This window comes from Halichoerus grypus, chromosome 6, assembly GCF_964656455.1.
Source record: "Halichoerus grypus chromosome 6, mHalGry1.hap1.1, whole genome shotgun sequence".
In the NCBI taxonomy this organism is placed as follows: Eukaryota; Metazoa; Chordata; class Mammalia; order Carnivora; family Phocidae; genus Halichoerus; species Halichoerus grypus.
Window position 1 is genome coordinate 139,434,333 of NC_135717.1, and position 17,176 is coordinate 139,451,508.

At 36.8% G+C, this 17,176-nt stretch overlaps 1 protein-coding gene across 10 annotated transcripts in view; it reads left to right on the top strand.

Annotated features, from left to right (window-relative positions):
- The window catches only part of NAV3 (neuron navigator 3), a 799,918-nt gene that overhangs the window by 701,710 nt on the left and 81,032 nt on the right, over positions 1-17,176 (top strand). For 5 of the 10 annotated variants that reach the window (XM_078076338.1, XM_078076339.1, XM_078076337.1 and 2 more), the window contains 5 exons: positions 6,724-6,856; positions 7,508-7,778; positions 8,721-9,429; positions 11,484-11,972; positions 16,358-16,399. In XM_078076338.1, the coding sequence (XP_077932464.1) occupies positions 6,724-6,856; positions 7,508-7,778; positions 8,721-9,429; positions 11,484-11,972; positions 16,358-16,399 (1,644 nt within the window). The remainder of the gene's footprint in view (positions 1-6,723; positions 6,857-7,507; positions 7,779-8,720; positions 9,430-11,483; positions 11,973-16,357; positions 16,400-17,176) is intronic. The other 5 variants (XM_078076341.1, XM_078076346.1, XM_078076345.1 and 2 more) reach the window with 3 other exon arrangements.

Genomic DNA, 17,176 nt, shown 5'->3' on the forward strand with positions numbered 1-17,176 from the left:
AGCAGGCTCCCCGCCTAGCAGGGAGCCTGATGCGGGACTCGATCCCAGGACCCTGGGATCATGACCTGAGCCGAAGGCAGATGCTTAACCATCTGAGCCACCCAGGCGCCCTAAGCCTCCTGTATTTTTGACGTACCGGCTATAAATTGGGCATTCCCATGACTCCCTCCACATTTGATAATTTGCTAAAATGCCTCACAAAACTCAGGGTAGCACCTATTTACATTTACTGATTTATTATAAAGAATATGATAAAAGATACTGAACATCATCTGAACAGCCAATTGTGGAGGTACATAGGGCAAAATATAGAGAAGGAGCATAGAACTTCCATGCCCTCTCCCAGGCGCACCAGGCTACCAACACCTCCATGTGTTCACCATCCTGGAAGCTCTCCAAACCTTATAATTTATAGATTTTTATGGAAGCTTCATCACATAGGCACAATGCATTATTAACTGAATCTTCTGCCTCTCTCCCATCCCAGAGGATAGAGGTGTGGGATAAATTGATAAATGATCTAGTCTTATATAGTCACAAAGTAAGGCCTGAACTGTAATTCATTCACTCATTCTAACACTTAAATGTGCAAATGATTATGAACTGGGGTAAAAAAAAAAATGAGTGGGCTATCTGGAGCCAATCAAGAGTTCCCTCATTAGAACAAAAGATGCTCCTATTACTCAGGAAATTCCAAGAGATTTAGGAGCCCTATGTTAGGCACTGGGGTTGAAGACCAAATATTAGAACAAGAGATGATCTTAGTACCCTTATCACTCAAGAAATTATAAAAGTTTTAGGAGCTCTGTCTCAGGAATCCAAGAAAGAGACCAAATATATATTTATTATTATGTCACACCAACCAAGAGCAAATCCTACCATTTCTACCTCCGAATATATCTTGAAAGTGCCTTCTTTTAATTTAAGTGTATCCCCTGGTCAGAAACAAGAATGTCACAATAGCTTCCTCATTGAGCTTCCTGCTTCCACTCTTCCTTACCTCCAATACATTCATAATACTAAAATACTTTTTAAAATATATATCCTCATGTCATTTTACCGCTTAAAACTATTGGATGAGTTTTTATTGTGCCTCTAAGGAAGTCAAATTTCTCCACATTGTCTGTAAGATTCCCTCAGGGGCTAGCCCTGCCTACTTTTGCAATCTCAGAATTTCCACATTTCCTCTTGCCTGCTGTACCTTGACCTTTGTTGCTTCCGGGTCTTGACACTTGTTGTTTCCTCTTCCTTTAATGCTCTCTCCTCCACCACTTTCACAGATGGCCTCTCTTCACCCTTCGCTTGTCTGCATAGTGCTTATTTAAAATTACCTCCTCAAAGAGATGGTTCTTTCTTCACCCAAACTTAGCAGCTCCCTCTCACTGGTTTTTCTCTCACTTTTTCCCATTGATTTTTTTACTACAATTCAAAATTATTTGTCCATTTAAGGGTTGGGATGAGTGAATGAATCAGATGAAGGCTATAGATTGTGACTATGTAAGACTAGATCATTTCTTGATTTATTTCGCAAATGTGGAGAACCTGTCATGGGCCAGATGCCAACCTGGGCACTGGGACTCCCAGAGACAAGCCACTCGCTTTGCCCTCAACCATGATCCTGTGGCTAAAATAGCTTTGTGAGCCGATAAACTGCAGTACAATGGAAGCATGCTAGTAGTAAACACAGACGTGGAAGAATTAGTTTCCTTGGATTTCATGAGAGGATTCATAGAGAAAAGGACATTTCAACTGGATTCTAAACCTGCTACTCAAACTCTACTATATTGCATAGTTAATGAACACTGGCAGGATGAAACACCTTTGAAGGTGAGACAGCCTGGGTGGCTCAGTCAGTTAAGCATCTGCCTTCAGCTCAGGGCATGGTCCCAGAGTCCTAGGATCAAGTCCCACATTGGGTTCCTTGCTCAGCGGGGGGAGCCTACTTCTCCCTCTGCCTGCCGCTCCCCCTGCTTGTGCTCTCTCTCTCTGACAAATAAATGGATGAAATCTTTAAAAAAAAAAAAAAGAAAAGAAAAACACTTTTGAAGGTATAAGCTAAAACTAAAAAAAAAAAAAAAAAATCCTGCAATTAAAAACCATATACATTTTATAATTTGAGGAGAATACATACATTCCTCATGACCCGAGCCACAATCAAGGTCAGACACTTAACAAACTGAGCCACCCAGGCTCCCCAAAAGAATATTTTTAACATAAAATTATAAAATTGTTTTTAACATGTTGATGTTGTTATATACTTAGGTTTTTCCAATACAGAAGTCTCTTTTAATGATTTGCTCTTTTTTTTCTTGATAATAAAATATTTTTCCAGGAAAATGCTGAATAAATCTTTGCTGAAATACACTACATTGCTTTCTGCCAATGACCCTGAAGTAATACAGAATTTATACTTCAGTAGTTGCAATGCTCAAACTTGACAGGTAGTGCATTGTGTTTGATGATTTAAAAAAAAAAAAAAAGTATGGCCTAAGTCTAAGTGGTTCTGTGTTTATTTAGTTTTGAGGAGAAATTAATTGATTTAACATATTGGTGCCAAAGCGCAAAGTCTAGACAGCTGATTCTTCATATTTTTAAAATTATTATTGCAGATGTCATTGTGTCTAAATATATATATTTAAAGCTATCTGTATCTCCTCGTGTGTATTATTTAAATTGCCATAAATAATGGAAATACAAAACAAAGCTATCCTGGAATAGGATAATTTTTAAAGTGGTGCTTTCATTTTGTTATGCAAATGTTGTCTACTATTCCCTTAGAAAGAATGAACTTATCCAGAACTTTTTACACAACATTCTCGTAATTGGAATTGAATTAGGGTTGGAAAACTACTTCTAGAGGAATCGGTGGTAATATGCATGTTCATTTATTTCATTAATGGAATATTTAATGAGCTTTCAAATTGAGATTGAGGTTCCTATTGAATGCCTGAAGTACAGGAATTATTTATTGAAAGAAAACCTCTGTTTTACTTGTTCATGTAGAAGTAGGAGAGTTGACCTGGCAATATGAACTATTGTAGAGCCTGGCTGAGTACCTGTTACATGAACTGCTACTACACCAAAAATAGGACTGTGTTGAAAACTAGCCTTTTCCTCCGGAATTAGTTTTAAATCTGCAAACTTATTTTAACTGTTGGCTGGGCATCTGACTCTTGATTTCAGCTCGGGTCATGATCTCAGGGTTGTGAGATTGAGCCCCGTGTTGGGCTCTGTGCTGGGCATGGAGTTTGCTTAAGAGTCTCTTTCCCTTTCCCCTGCTCTCTCTCTCTCTAATAATAATAATAATAATTTAGTTAATATTTCAGAATTCTTCATTATAGAAAGCAGGAAGAAAAAGAAGACATTGAATATATAATACATTTGTGTTCAAGCAGGTCTACTTCTGCTTGAATCCAGAGGTGCATATGGAGGTCAGAGCTTCAAATGCATGACCAGATAAATAAAATAGATCCCTAGCCCCATTGAGTTATTGAACATTTAAATACGCACCATAAAAGGTATGCCAAAAAATCATTCTATTCTTGGAATAGTTAGTTACCTAGTGTATACCTAAATTGTAATTTGCCAACAGGCTAACTGGCTACATTTTTGGTTTTTAACAGAGTAATAATTTTTTCCCTACAGTTCTGAGTTTCAATAGAAGCATCAAGTCATGTATGGCCACTACAAATCTTCGCATACTTCTGACCACTGGCCATCGCTGATCATCCTACATATCTGTTGTTTTGCCTGTTCTAAAATGTCACATAAGTAGAATATATGAGAATGTTCTTAACAGTTTTATTCATAGTATTTAAAAACTGGAAACAATCCAATGTGTAAATGCAATCTATGTGGATAAGATCCACAGATCTGTAATGTACTGAGCTGTCCTAGATTGTTGAGAAAAATTTAGCAGAGTGACAGATCTGTAACTTGGAGGAGAAAAAGAGTTGCCCTTTTATAAAGAATATCAACAAGAATTCTTAACACATCTTAATGAAATCAAAAATGAAAGGATGAAGAAAATATATTGATGAGGCTTGAGACCTCAGAGTTAATTATGTGAGTAAATTATCTTTTTTTTTCAGTAAAAAACCCTATTTTTATGAAGCTTTTTCAACTTAAGTGTCCCATAATAAACAAGATTAATTGCATCCTAGCCAGGGAGAATTCTGGTATCCACAGAATCAAAGATGAAAGTCAAAATCACAGGATAGATTAAGAAAATAATGTCATCAATCAAAATTTGTCCCTTTAAGTTTGTTTAGCAAAGAAATATATTGAACAAATTTTTCTCAAAGTCTACATTTATTATTGGATTCAATTTAACTTAACATTACTGGATAGAAGCAGCATTTTCAAAAGTAAAATTGTTTCATTATTTAATAAACACCTACTAGTCATCTATTTAGCAGTAGACACCATGGTATATGCTAGGATTATAAAGATAAATGAAATACAACGCCTGACTTCAGGTAATCCAGATGATGATCGAGGATATAGAAAGGCACAAAAAATGGATATAACAGGTGATATATGCAAAAATACAGCATAAATCAATTCATGGATTTATTGACCTTTCTAAAAGCAGTTTCAGTATTAGGAGAAAGATTTTGGAATCCAGAGGAAGAAGAGAGAAATAATGCTTGATTTTAAAATTTAAGGAAAATTACGGTTTTTTGAAGTTTTTATTTTAATTCCAGTTAGTTAATATACAGTGGTACATTAGTTTCAGGTGTACAGTACATGATTCAACACTTCCATACATCACCTGCTGCTCATCACAAGTGTCCTTGTTACTCCTCATCACCTGTGTCATGCGTACCCCTATCCACCTCCCCTCTGATAACCATCAGTTTGCTCTCTATAGTTAAAAGTCTGTTTCATGGTTTGTCTGTCTCTAATCTCTCTCTCTTTTCCCCCTTTGCTCATTTGTTTTGTCTCTTAAAGTCCACATATGAGTGAAATCATACGGTATTTGTCTTTCTCTGACTTATTTTACTTGGCGTAGGGTAGCTCTATTTTTAACTCTTTGAGGAACCTCCATACTGTTTTCCAGAGTGGCTGCACCAGTTTGCATTCCCACCAACAGTGCACGAGGGTTCCTTTTTCTCCACATCCTTGTCAACACTTGTTGTTTCTTGTGTTGTTGATTTTAGCCATTCTAACAGGTATGAGGTGATATCTCATTGTAGTTTTGATATGCATTTCCCTGATGATAAGTGATGATGAGCATCTTTTTATGTGTTTGTTGGCCATCAGCATGTCTTTGGAGAAATGTCTCTTCATATCTTCTGCCCACTTTTAACTGGATTATGCTATCAGTAGCTAATATTACAAACAAAATATACAGCTAGGGAGGGATCATTATTAACACTATTTGCTATAAATTCAAATTTTATTTTCTTCTTGATAATTGCATTTCTTATTGGTTTCATATGTGATCTCAGCATATCACTATTATTTTGAATTTATGATACAACTCATAAAGCACACATACCAGAGGAGGCAAACTATCAGTTCACCACTCTTCCTCTGTGGTTTGCTTATGCTTTCATTAAGGATATTCTCTTAATGTATGGATTGTTTGCACTAGGTTTTTAACGGCACTTATCCATTTTATGAAACTTAACTTTTGTCTGTATCTAATATATGTACCCCATGTGCATGAATTTGTTTAACAGAGCACAGGTAAGCAGCAGTACATCACAATAGACTGAGAACCAGCCAGTAAATGAGAGAACTGTGTCCCACCCCTTTGAACTGTGGAGCTGCCATTCTCATTCAAGTTACCCTGCTTATCCTATGTTACTTCTGCATCATCTGACACGTTGACTAAATGAGAGTGCACACATTAGCCTATACATGAATATTAATATAGCCTATTTTATTTTTTCTTCTTTAGATTAAAAACAAATATATTCAGAATTTCAAATATTTTTTCTTATGCCCCGGTGGATTGCCTTGTTCATCCTGTGAGGCAGGTGAATTCTATTTTGGAATCTATGGCTCTGATAAAGAGAAGTCTCTGAAGAAGCAAAGTGAGATGGCCCGATGTGAATTTTTGATCATTTTCATCACTGACCCAAATTTAGCAATAAAGTTGTGTTGAGAAAGACTAAAGTCAGAAAGGCCAAATAAGAGGTTATTCTTTATTGTCCAGGCCAGAAACTGTGAGGTATGGCAGGAGTGATGATACGATAGAAATGAAACTCAAAGTTCAAGAGTTGGTGAATCATTAGTAGCTACTAAGGTAGGAGAAAGAACGAGGAATGACTTCTGATTCCTAACTAAAGAACAGCTGTTGGTTTTTTGTTTTTTGTTTTTTTTTTAACTTTCAGAACAAAGAATGAATTCTTATATGCTATGTTGCTTTTTCCGGGGGGGGGGGAGGGGGAAGTCATTGGTGGTTTTATTCTTTCCTGATACCATGCAGTATCTGTAGCAGTGTTTTCATTCATTTTATAGATACTCCCCTGGAGCCTAGACCTGCACTAGACACTGATTCTTTGCAAATATCAGATAAGGTTATCCTCAGGCCTGCATTCAATTCTTATTTAATATGATTTTCCTAAAATGGAAAGTCAATAATTTTTCATCATGAGAGTAAAAAAATGAGGATTATCTTCCCAATACATGATAAATGTTACATGGAAATATAGGCAACTTGTCTTGTGCATCCTGTGTTTGGTTCATTGATGCTGTGTGTCTTGCCTTTAGCTGGGATGACAGCAGCTCTGTGAGTAGTGGTCTCAGTGACACCCTTGATAACATCAGCACCGACGACTTGAACACCACGTCCTCGGTCAGCTCTTACTCCAACATCACTGTCCCCTCCAGGAAGAGCACCCAGGTGAGAATTGCCTGCTTTCTTTCTCCAGTGCTTCTCCTGGGTTTTTTCCTCAAACTATTTTATCTTAGATTAAAATATAGCACGGCCTCTGAATCTGATATAATTGTATAAACAGAAGCAGCTTGTGTATGTGTGTTTTTTTCTATTGATTACAAGCCAACCCAGAAAGACTTATTGTACCATATCTCTTTTTATAACATTGATATTTTTAACCCTAAAAATTATTTTAATAGTCTCATTTTAGATAGTTCTTGATTAATTTTATATTGATCTCTGAAATAAATTACTACATCTCTTGAGAAATGGTAAATCAAGAATGAATATTAGATAATTAAGTTTTATCTTGTCCTCCTTTCCCTTGTTAAATTTGACATAGAAAATTCCTTCTGCTATGTAGTATTTAATTGGGGTTTTCTGCACGTATTTATTCTGACATTCTCTAATATGTGCAAGTGAGAATTATGTGGCTAAAATTAACGAAACTTAAATGAAGACATAGATAAAAATAGGAGTCTTTGGAATTCTTTTCAAATATAAATCAGTGCTGCTTTTTTTTTTTTTTTAACCAGTTATCTGAAGGTACATTCCAAGACCTATTCACACTTTATAGATTTTTCTGCCCAAAGTTTCTTTGTAATATTTTCCTCATAGCTGAAGACAGATTCAGAGAAACGTTCTACAACAGACGAGACATGGGATACTACTGAGGAGCTGAAAAAAACAGAAGAGGACTTCGACAGCCATGGGGATGGCGCTGGCAAGTGGAAGGGTGTTTCCTCCGGACTTCCTGAAGACCCCGAGAAGACAGGGCAGAAAGCCTCCCTGTCCATCTCACAGACAGGTTCCTGGAGGAGGGGCATGTCTGCCCAAGGAGGAGCGCCATCTAGACAGAAACCTGGAACGAGTGCACTCAAGACCCCGGGTAGGCTTGTCACTTCACAGCTGTTATGCAAAAGTGTTTTAATTTATGGTTTCCATTCCATCTTTGTTCTCTTTAATAATAGCTTTATTTTTAATTAAATCATATTCTTCTCTGTGTAGTTATTCTTTCCCATGTAAATTTCACACACTTTACCATGTAAGTCCACATGAATGTAACAATCTAGGCATTCTCCAGAGAGCACCATTATAATTTGGGGCTATTGAGTGTCTTTATTCTGCCATAGTCATTTCTGTTCATGTGGAAATAAAAGAAGTCTGCTTAATAAAAATAAGATTGCTTTCCTTCTGCCTTCCTTATGAAAGTTTGGAATATTTATGTTAAGTATGCCACTAATTTTCACTACCACCACTGAGAGGCAAGACTAATCACACTAATGTAATGGGTTGGAATGCTGGAGATTTAAAACATCATTTGTGAATTATACTTTATGAAAGAAGAGAGTGAAAGACTTCTGCCAAATTGTACCATCTTTTTTTTTAAGATTCTTTCCCTATTTTTAAAATGGTGCCTAATTTTAAATAGTGCCACTTAAGTAGTGTTGTACCAAGGGACTCTAAATAGAAGCATCTTACTAGATATTCAAATGAATTCTTTTTCTAGCACTTAGCTTGATAAGATTAAGTGCTATCCTGATAAAGGAAGAGAGTTGTGAGATATAAGACAGTAACAAACTGCAAAAATATGTGCTTTCATTTTATCTCCTTCATTACTCGTCACATTTCCTCTAAGAACCATGTTTTTATAGCTTTGTACGCAATCCTCTCAATATACTAAAGCACATACCTATTGAGATCTAAATAAATAGTTAGGAACTGAAGTAATATAAATATGTATTCACATTTTTACATGTTGTTTAAAGAAGAATTACTGTGTTAATCAAAATGTGCAGGCATGTATATTTGTGTATTTCTCATTCATTAGGGAAAACTGATGATGCCAAAGCTTCTGAGAAAGGCAAAACTCCCCTGAAAGGATCGTCTCTACAGAGGTCTCCTTCAGATGCAGGCAAAAGCAGTGGAGATGAGGGGAAAAAGCCCCCCTCAGGCATCGGAAGATCCACTGCTCCCGGCTCTTTTGGATTTAAGAAACCAAGCGGAGTAGGGTCATCTACTATGATCACAAGCAGCGGAGCGACAATAACAAGTGGGTCGGCCACCCTGGGTAAAATTCCCAAATCTGCTGCCATTGGTGGGAAGTCAAATGCAGGGAGAAAAACCAGTCTGGACGGATCCCAGAATCAGGATGATGGTGTGGGGCACGTGAGCTCCAAGAGCTCCCTCCAGTACCGCAGCCTGCCCCGCCCTTCAAAATCCAGCACCAGCGGCATCCCCGGCCGAGGCGGCCACAGGTCCAGCACCAGCAGTATCGATTCCAACGTCAGCAGCAAGTCGGCTGGTGCCTCCACCTCGAAACTCAGAGAACCCACTAAGATTGGGTCAGGGCGCTCGAGCCCCGTCACTGTCAACCAGACGGACAAGGAAAAGGAAAAAGTAGCTGTCTCAGATTCAGAGAGCGTTTCTTTGTCAGGTTCCCCCAAATCCAGCCCCACCTCTGCCAGTGCCTGTGGGACCCAAGGGCTCAGGCAGCCAGGATCCAAGTATCCTGACATTGCCTCACCTACATTCCGAAGGTAAGAATGTGTGAAATGATGCAGGGAAAATAGAAAATGCTATACTGTAGGATACACAAGAACCGTTTAATAAATATAAATAATCTATGTGTGTCCTGAATCCTATATCCTAAATATATATATGTGCCCTGAATATATGTTCTAAGGTTCATATATCTTAGCATCTTTTAGTTTCTGAGAACATGAGTTTTAAAAAGCTGATCTTATAGATAGCTGGGGGACAAAAATGGTGTTCATTTTGAGAAATGCTCAAACTTCTCAGTCCCACTATCATTCTAATATTAGCAACACAAACAGCATTTATAAGAAACTTAAAAGCAGATGGCAACACTGAGGGGTAGTGATAAAAAAGTAATCGCTTGTAAAATTTCCATAGATTTCCATCTCTCCTTTCCACAGTTAAAAATAAAACAAAATAGGTCTTCGTGACTATGGGTATTCATTTCCAGTGTTTATGATCTTGCTGGCTCTTAGTGAGTCAATGATCATGAATGTAGATGAAATTGTTTTCCTTGTCAGAGATTAGATTGGACAGATTGATGCAGTACCATATCTTAACGTATTAATGAAAATCAAGGTATGATATCCTGGACAGAATTTGAAAACATTTGGATGTTTCATATAGGATAACAACTCAGGAATGGACGAGATTTTGTAGCTTCACCAGCTTTCTTTGAAAGGACTCTGATAAGCAGCATAACTTGGCTTCTATATAGGGACTGTCTTTGGTACTAAATATGTAGAGTTCTGCTGTGAGATATCCTTGTTTTTAAATACTAATATATTTTAAGTGGCAGGAAAATACATAGCGTTAAAGACTTGGGACAAATGGTTAAACCTCTCTGGGTCTGTTTCCTCATCTATGAAATGATAGAGTATGATTTATAGTCCATTACATGTTAAGTATTTTTAATGTTTGTTTTTATTACAATGAACAAACCAAGAACCTTGATAACTGGGAAATAAAGGGCCTTGAAACATTTTCATTTCAAGCAATCTCAGATACATGATTGTTTGAAAACCGAGAGGTTATATTCCTCAGTAGAAATATTAATTCTGAAAAATTGGCTTTTTGTAATGTTGATTCTCACTGGAAAGAATAATGACTTGTAGTGGGAGTTAATTATTTCTGTTGCTTAAATAAAAGCCAATAGTGCCCTCCAGTGGCCCATTACCTATGAAACAATTTCTCCTATTCGTCATGAAATATTTCACTCTAGGAAATATGGATTTCATTGCAACTTAATTAGTTAGTAATCATTACGCCATTACTTCATATCACTTTATTTCCATATTTACATAAATTCGATTATATCATCTGCTTCATTTACAAAACTAAAATGTTTTCTGAACTGAACTCCAGCATCTGAGTTAGCACCAACCATGTTTCAAATCACTATTATAAATATGTACTTGAATAGCACTGGCAACTGACACGAAACCTTTGGTCTTTTTTGAGGAAAATGCACACAATGAACATGTTGCCAACAGTGTCCAGTCTTATTTCTAACCAACTGCCCTCTGACCGTCACTCAGGCCACCAGATATGTAACAGAACCTCCTAAACCTTGCCTTAAGCATTCCTTTTAGTTAAACTGTTACAATGAAAAAAAAAGAAAAGAAAAAGAAAGAAAGAAAAGAAACAAATTTTAAGTGTTCTATACCGAATGCGTAGAAGTTGTTTCATTATAATGGATCTGTAAATAGGTAAGAGCAAGTGTGCTCAAACGCTTTAATTTTCTCTCGAAAGATTCTCATGATCACTTACCCTGTGAAAGCCAAGGCTTTTCATGTGTGATCTGCTTTTGTTTTGCCCCTTTCCCCCCACCCCCTGGGTGGCCGCCAGTACCGACTTACCCGTATGGTGATAGGAGAGATTTTTTGGCACAAGATTAAGAAGTGCGAGCTTATGAAGTTCATTAACGCAGAGACGGGAAGTGCTCGGTAGCTCGGTACGCCAAAGCACGCTTGGCTCTGTGTACTGTAACCCTAAATATTAAATGTGGATATTAGTCTCTCGGAACAACTGAAGTTGTTATTTGTTTTTCTTTTAGGTTGTTTGGTGCCAAGGCAGGTGGCAAATCTGCCTCTGCACCTAATACTGAGGGTGTGAAATCCTCCTCAGTAATGCCCAGTCCTAGTACCACATTAGCGCGGCAAGGCAGTCTGGAATCACCGTCGTCCGGTACGGGCAGCATGGGCAGTGCTGGTGGGCTAAGTGGCAGCAGCAGCCCTCTCTTCAGTAAGCCCTCAGACTTAACTACAGACGTTATAAGCTTAAGTCACTCGTTGGCTTCCAGCCCAGCGTCGGTCCACTCTTTCACATCAGGTGGTCTCGTGTGGGCTGCCAATCTGAGCAGTTCCTCTGCCGGCAGCAAGGACACTCCGAGTTACCAGTCCATGACTAGCCTCCATACGAGCTCTGAGTCTATTGACCTCCCCCTCAGCCATCATGGCTCCCTGTCTGGACTGACCACAGGCACTCACGAGGTGCAGAGCCTGCTCATGAGAACGGGTAGTGTGAGATCTACTCTCTCAGAAAGGTGAGCTTTCCTAGAGGCATCGGTGAAGTGTTCACGCCATCCTCCCCACGCTGTGCCTACCCTCCTCCCCCACCAAATTCCCTTGATGTCAGTGGGAATGCCACTCTGCAAAGGAACATAAAATTGAAGGGATAGAAGATTAAGGAGACCGGGCCTTTTGTTTGCTCTTACTACCAAGTTCGTAGAAGAAAAAAAAAAAAAAAAGCCATGAAGAATAGGATAATTGTATAATTAAGTTTCTTAATATGAATGCGTACATATGTACCAAACAGGCAATTTGAATGAAATTCAAAGCATGGGTTTATGTATTAAATGATGTCTTCTCAAGACGTGTTAATGATCTGGCCTCAGCTCCAAGACAACATAGCTCCTTATGATAATTTGAGCTTTTTTAAAGACCAAATTTAAATGGGTTCTACAATTATGCTCTGAGCAATATGTTAAGTTTGCTTTATTAGCACTTCTGTAGGAAAAGAGCAAAAAGATCACTGGGGAATCCTAGTTGAATTGGAAAAAAGTCAATTGTCAGATATGAATTCTTAGAGAAAATTAATAGCACTAGTGATATTTTTAATAGGCCCTTGAAAATAAATCGTATTACAAGGTGTTTCCCATTGGTTTAAGCAGTTGTGTGTGTTTTTTTTTTTTTTAACTTACAATGAAAAACATAAAGAGGCATTCCTTACCGAATATACTTACCTGAAAGTGTCACTGTTAACCAAAATGCCTTTAGATTCTCTCACCCCAAAAATCCTTTCTCAGGTATTTTGGTACTAACTCTTTCCCCCTGGGAAATGTCCTGAAATTGCCTCTTTTCCCGGATAAACTTAATGTTATTTGTTTCCTGACACACCTAAAGCTTTTAAAAATGCTCTTGGCCACATGCCTTAGTTGTGTTATTTGTGAAAGCACCACTGGCCACTGAAAATGCCTGGTATCGTTCCCTAAGCTTTTGTTCAGTCTGTTACTGAGGATGACATATCACCTCTTCTCTAGACTTCCAGCCTTACTCGCAGATTCATCTTTAAAACATCGACTAAAGCTCTTACCTAGACTCTCACCACATTGCAGTAGTTGTCCCCTAAGCCAAAATTTCCCATTGCTCTTCCGTTTCTCTTGCCTTCATGAAATGCAAACCATCGCTTCCATCCCACTGTACCTCCCAGCCCCCTCATGGACATGGACAGCCATGCCCATGAGACAACCCCCGATAAAAGAATTTTTGAACTGAAATATTTATGCTTGATAGTTCTTATGGTGGGCTGCTAATTACAAAATAATATTTTTCTTCATGAACAAAAAACTGGGCCAGGAGACACAAGACAAACAGCTGGGGAGATAGAGACTAACGTGTAGGTGTTTGCATCCATGTCCCCTCTAGTTTTGTCATTATAGATAGCATATGTAAAGACCAACTACATACACGAAAACATTGGTTGTAAGTACTATTTCATTTAAGTTTTTATCTCAGAAGTTAGGCTTCCTACGGCACCTTGGATTTGAGTTTCCACACTTTAAGGTAAATGGGCACCTTCAGTATGTCATTTTCAAGACTTATAACAAGTAAATCAAATTCTATTGAAAATCTGTTAACAACCTATAGTTTTAATGTATCTTTGATTGTATACTGATATGCGAGGAATCCAAATAACAATTCATAACCACACTGCAAATAGGTCATTATTTATTAACCCAAGTCACCCTCCAAATTACTGGTTTTTTTAATCACCAATATGGCTGCAATAAGTTGACCATTTAGCCATCAACCTATTTCTCTGGTCTTCAGATATTAAAAAATCAGAAAAGTAGACAAGTAACTATTTGTAACAAGTAATCTTCAGATCAAACCAGAGTATAAAATTGAGCTTTATAGATACAAATGCAGTGTTAATATTTTACTTTATCTATATTTTAGCAGAAGTCAACATACATTTTCCCTTAGAAATACACTGGCAAATATGTAGTCACTTTTTTTCTTTAAGCAAATCTTGTTGTTGATCAGTTTTTGAGATAGGCTGGCTTTACAAATGGGAGTGTTCCAGTATTAAAAATAGCCAGATAAACAATTTTTCTAAAGTAAACCTTAGGCTAATTCAAAATAAATGCATATTTTGCCCTTGATTCTTAGTGAAATGTATTGATGAATATTAAAGTGTGTGAAAAATGAAATACTTTCATAGGTATAATATATGATATAAATATTAATTAGTTCCAGGAAATTACTGGATCAAAATAATTTTTGATATGAGAGGTTGTACTTTTTCTTTCTTGGGAACAAAAATGCAGGCAATAGCAATTTATTCTAATCCTTTAAGTACATTCAAGAAAGTTTATGATCTATTGAAGAGGAAATAAGATCCTAACAGAAATCCGGGCTTAATTAGAATTAAGCAGTCAGCGGAATGTTGGGAATGCTAAGGAAACCAAAGAGCCATACCTGACAGAGGGTGTGCTAACGTGCAGATATTGTAAGCAAAGTAATTAAAGTGATATGATAGAGATGTGTATAAGTTCGCGACTTACCCGTTTGTCTACAATTTCAAAATATTTTACCGATATATTCATATCTTAATATTATTGAATCAGTAGTTAAATAGATTTTAACTTTGTTCAAATTCCTTTTTCATTAAAATGTCATGAAATAATAAATAATCACAAAAAGTTCTTCAGTAATTTTCCCTCTAGCTGCTCCAAATCATTGGTGATCCTTGAGCCATAACCAGTTCCCAGTTATTTAGTTTGTTTTGCTTTTTGTAACCTAACCAAACTTTAAAAATAATCTAAAGTAGTAACCAACTTTACAAATTGCTGGCTTGTTTGGAAATATCAGATCGAGGAACCCTGCCTCCACAATCCTGCAGAGCATCTGTTGGCTTTAAATAGGCAGGGCCTGACCTCCTCAGACTGTTGGCTGACATCCCCCTCTCCCTCCTTGCCACTGCTTGCCTGGCCCTTGCAAGCATAAGAGTGTGTGACCTTTCAGGGTGTGTGGAAAGTGTCATTAGTTTCCGGAGTCAAACAGATATTTCTACTTAGAGTTTTAACATATCGGTAAATTTAAATGTATTCTGATTTTTCTTTCATTAAATTCTCTGCGTGATATAAACATATGCATTTTATACAATTGATAATTTTGGCAAACAATGCTTTAATAAATCTGCACGCATGAAAAAGATAATCTTTAAAATGGCTGGTGACCCTATGAATGCTTTAGCACAACTGTAGTTCATAGTTATAGGTTTTTCATATTTGTTCAATCTGATTCCTTTTTGTTTGCTTATGCACAGTATTAAAAAACCTTATTTAGTCAAAATGTGAACTAGAACTGGTGTCTACATAGCAGAGTAATTACCTTATGTGGACATTCCCAATAAATAAAGTCATATAATGTCTTTGGTTGCTTTCTACTGCAGTGCTAAATAATGGAGTACACATAGAAGAAAACATTTTAGCTTTGGTTTTGAGTGATTAATTTTCAAGTCAATGTGTTTGCATTTGTGTTATATCATCCCCATTATGCGTATCCCTTGTATTTATTTTTGATCATTGGAGGTTCTACTGGAAGAGAGCTATCATTCTTCAAATTCAAATTAATTGTATTCTTTGGTTATTCACATGCCAAAAGTTATAACAGAAACCATAGACTTGTCCCACTTAGCTGTTGACACCCTCTTCTATTTTTAGAGAGGCCACTTCTCATTTTCTCCAGACACATCCTTTCATCCCTTTCTATGACCAGTTGAGAATTCTTTAAAATAGAGACTGATAAAACTTATAACCTTTTAAATACCTAACTTCGAATTTCCAAAAGATGGCATAGTTCAATTCTATTAAATATTTAAATAAATGGTACCAGAAATGTTACGTTTCAAGCAGATATTTATTATATATTATTTTTTCTCTTCTATGCAAATGGAATAGATCTGCCTTTGTTTTTATTAAAAATAATATGAATACAAAAATTAAGTATTAAAAGGTGTTTTATATCTCCTCTGCCCATTAGAAGTTGTCACTTTAACTCAGGGAGAGCAGATCTATCTGATTTCCACCTATGACTCTCCTGCATTTGAAATCACAGTGAAAGTCTAATCAGTTGCACAGGGAAGCAAAAACTACCATAGCGGTAGGTAAATAGAACCTACAGGGGAATTATATCAACAAATGACTTAATCTACCTGCTCATAATCCTGTCACTAAATTATCACCAAATGTGTTACAACAATAGACATCTGGTCACCTTTGATTGGCCTTTACCAATAAGTTAAGCATTAAATATGTGTTAAAAAAATTTTATTTTGTGAAGTTTAAAGAACCATTTTTGTTGGATGTGTAATTTGGAGGTTTTGTTTGCATTATGTCCTTAGGGGTTTTCTTTGTTTTAACAGCATGCAGCTTGACAGAAATACACTACCCAAAAAGGGACTAAGGTATATATTTCTTTCAGCACAATTGCTGCCTTTCTCTGTTGTTACGTAAACTTTGTGTGCTGTCTCTCTCCCTCTTTCTTTGTTTGTTTGCAATGAAGTATCTGCCGTTGAGGATGGCATCACTTTTAATCCCGTTATTTTCTCTGGCCTGAGGAGTTAGTGAGATAAGCCTCCGGTTAGAGATACCAGTAGAGGTCAAGACTAAGTAAATTAAATCCAGTCTAATATCATTATTTGGGGAGCAGCAATTTTTGGTAGATTTCAGAACTCACTTTTATAAATTAAAATAAAATTAACTTCCCTAACTTTTGCATCTTGGAGGCATATGCTTGCAAAACCTCAACCCATATAGTCTACAGATGTGGCCAGTTAATGTTGAAAGGTTGAAGGATGCTCTAATTTGAATCAAAGAAAATATATTTTCATCATCAGAGGACAAATACTATAATTAAGGTATGAATTTTTAAAGAATCCTTTTGGTAAACACTCAAGAGTTTTCATTTCAGTTTTTCAGGAGTGCTAGTCAATTTAGATACGAATTAGTCTAGTATAACATAGTAATCTCAAAATCATCATTTAGTTCATCATAAAAACTAAAATGAAAATTTAATTCATGGCCTTCCTTTACTATACACTTTTATCTGAGGAGAGGATATAAAATGAACTACTAATAGAGGTATAACACATATGAACTTAATGAGTTAACTGTTCTTTGATGTTAAAAATTTACTTACTCTGGTGAAAATGAGCACTGGCCAAATAGGTCTTTCCCTGTTA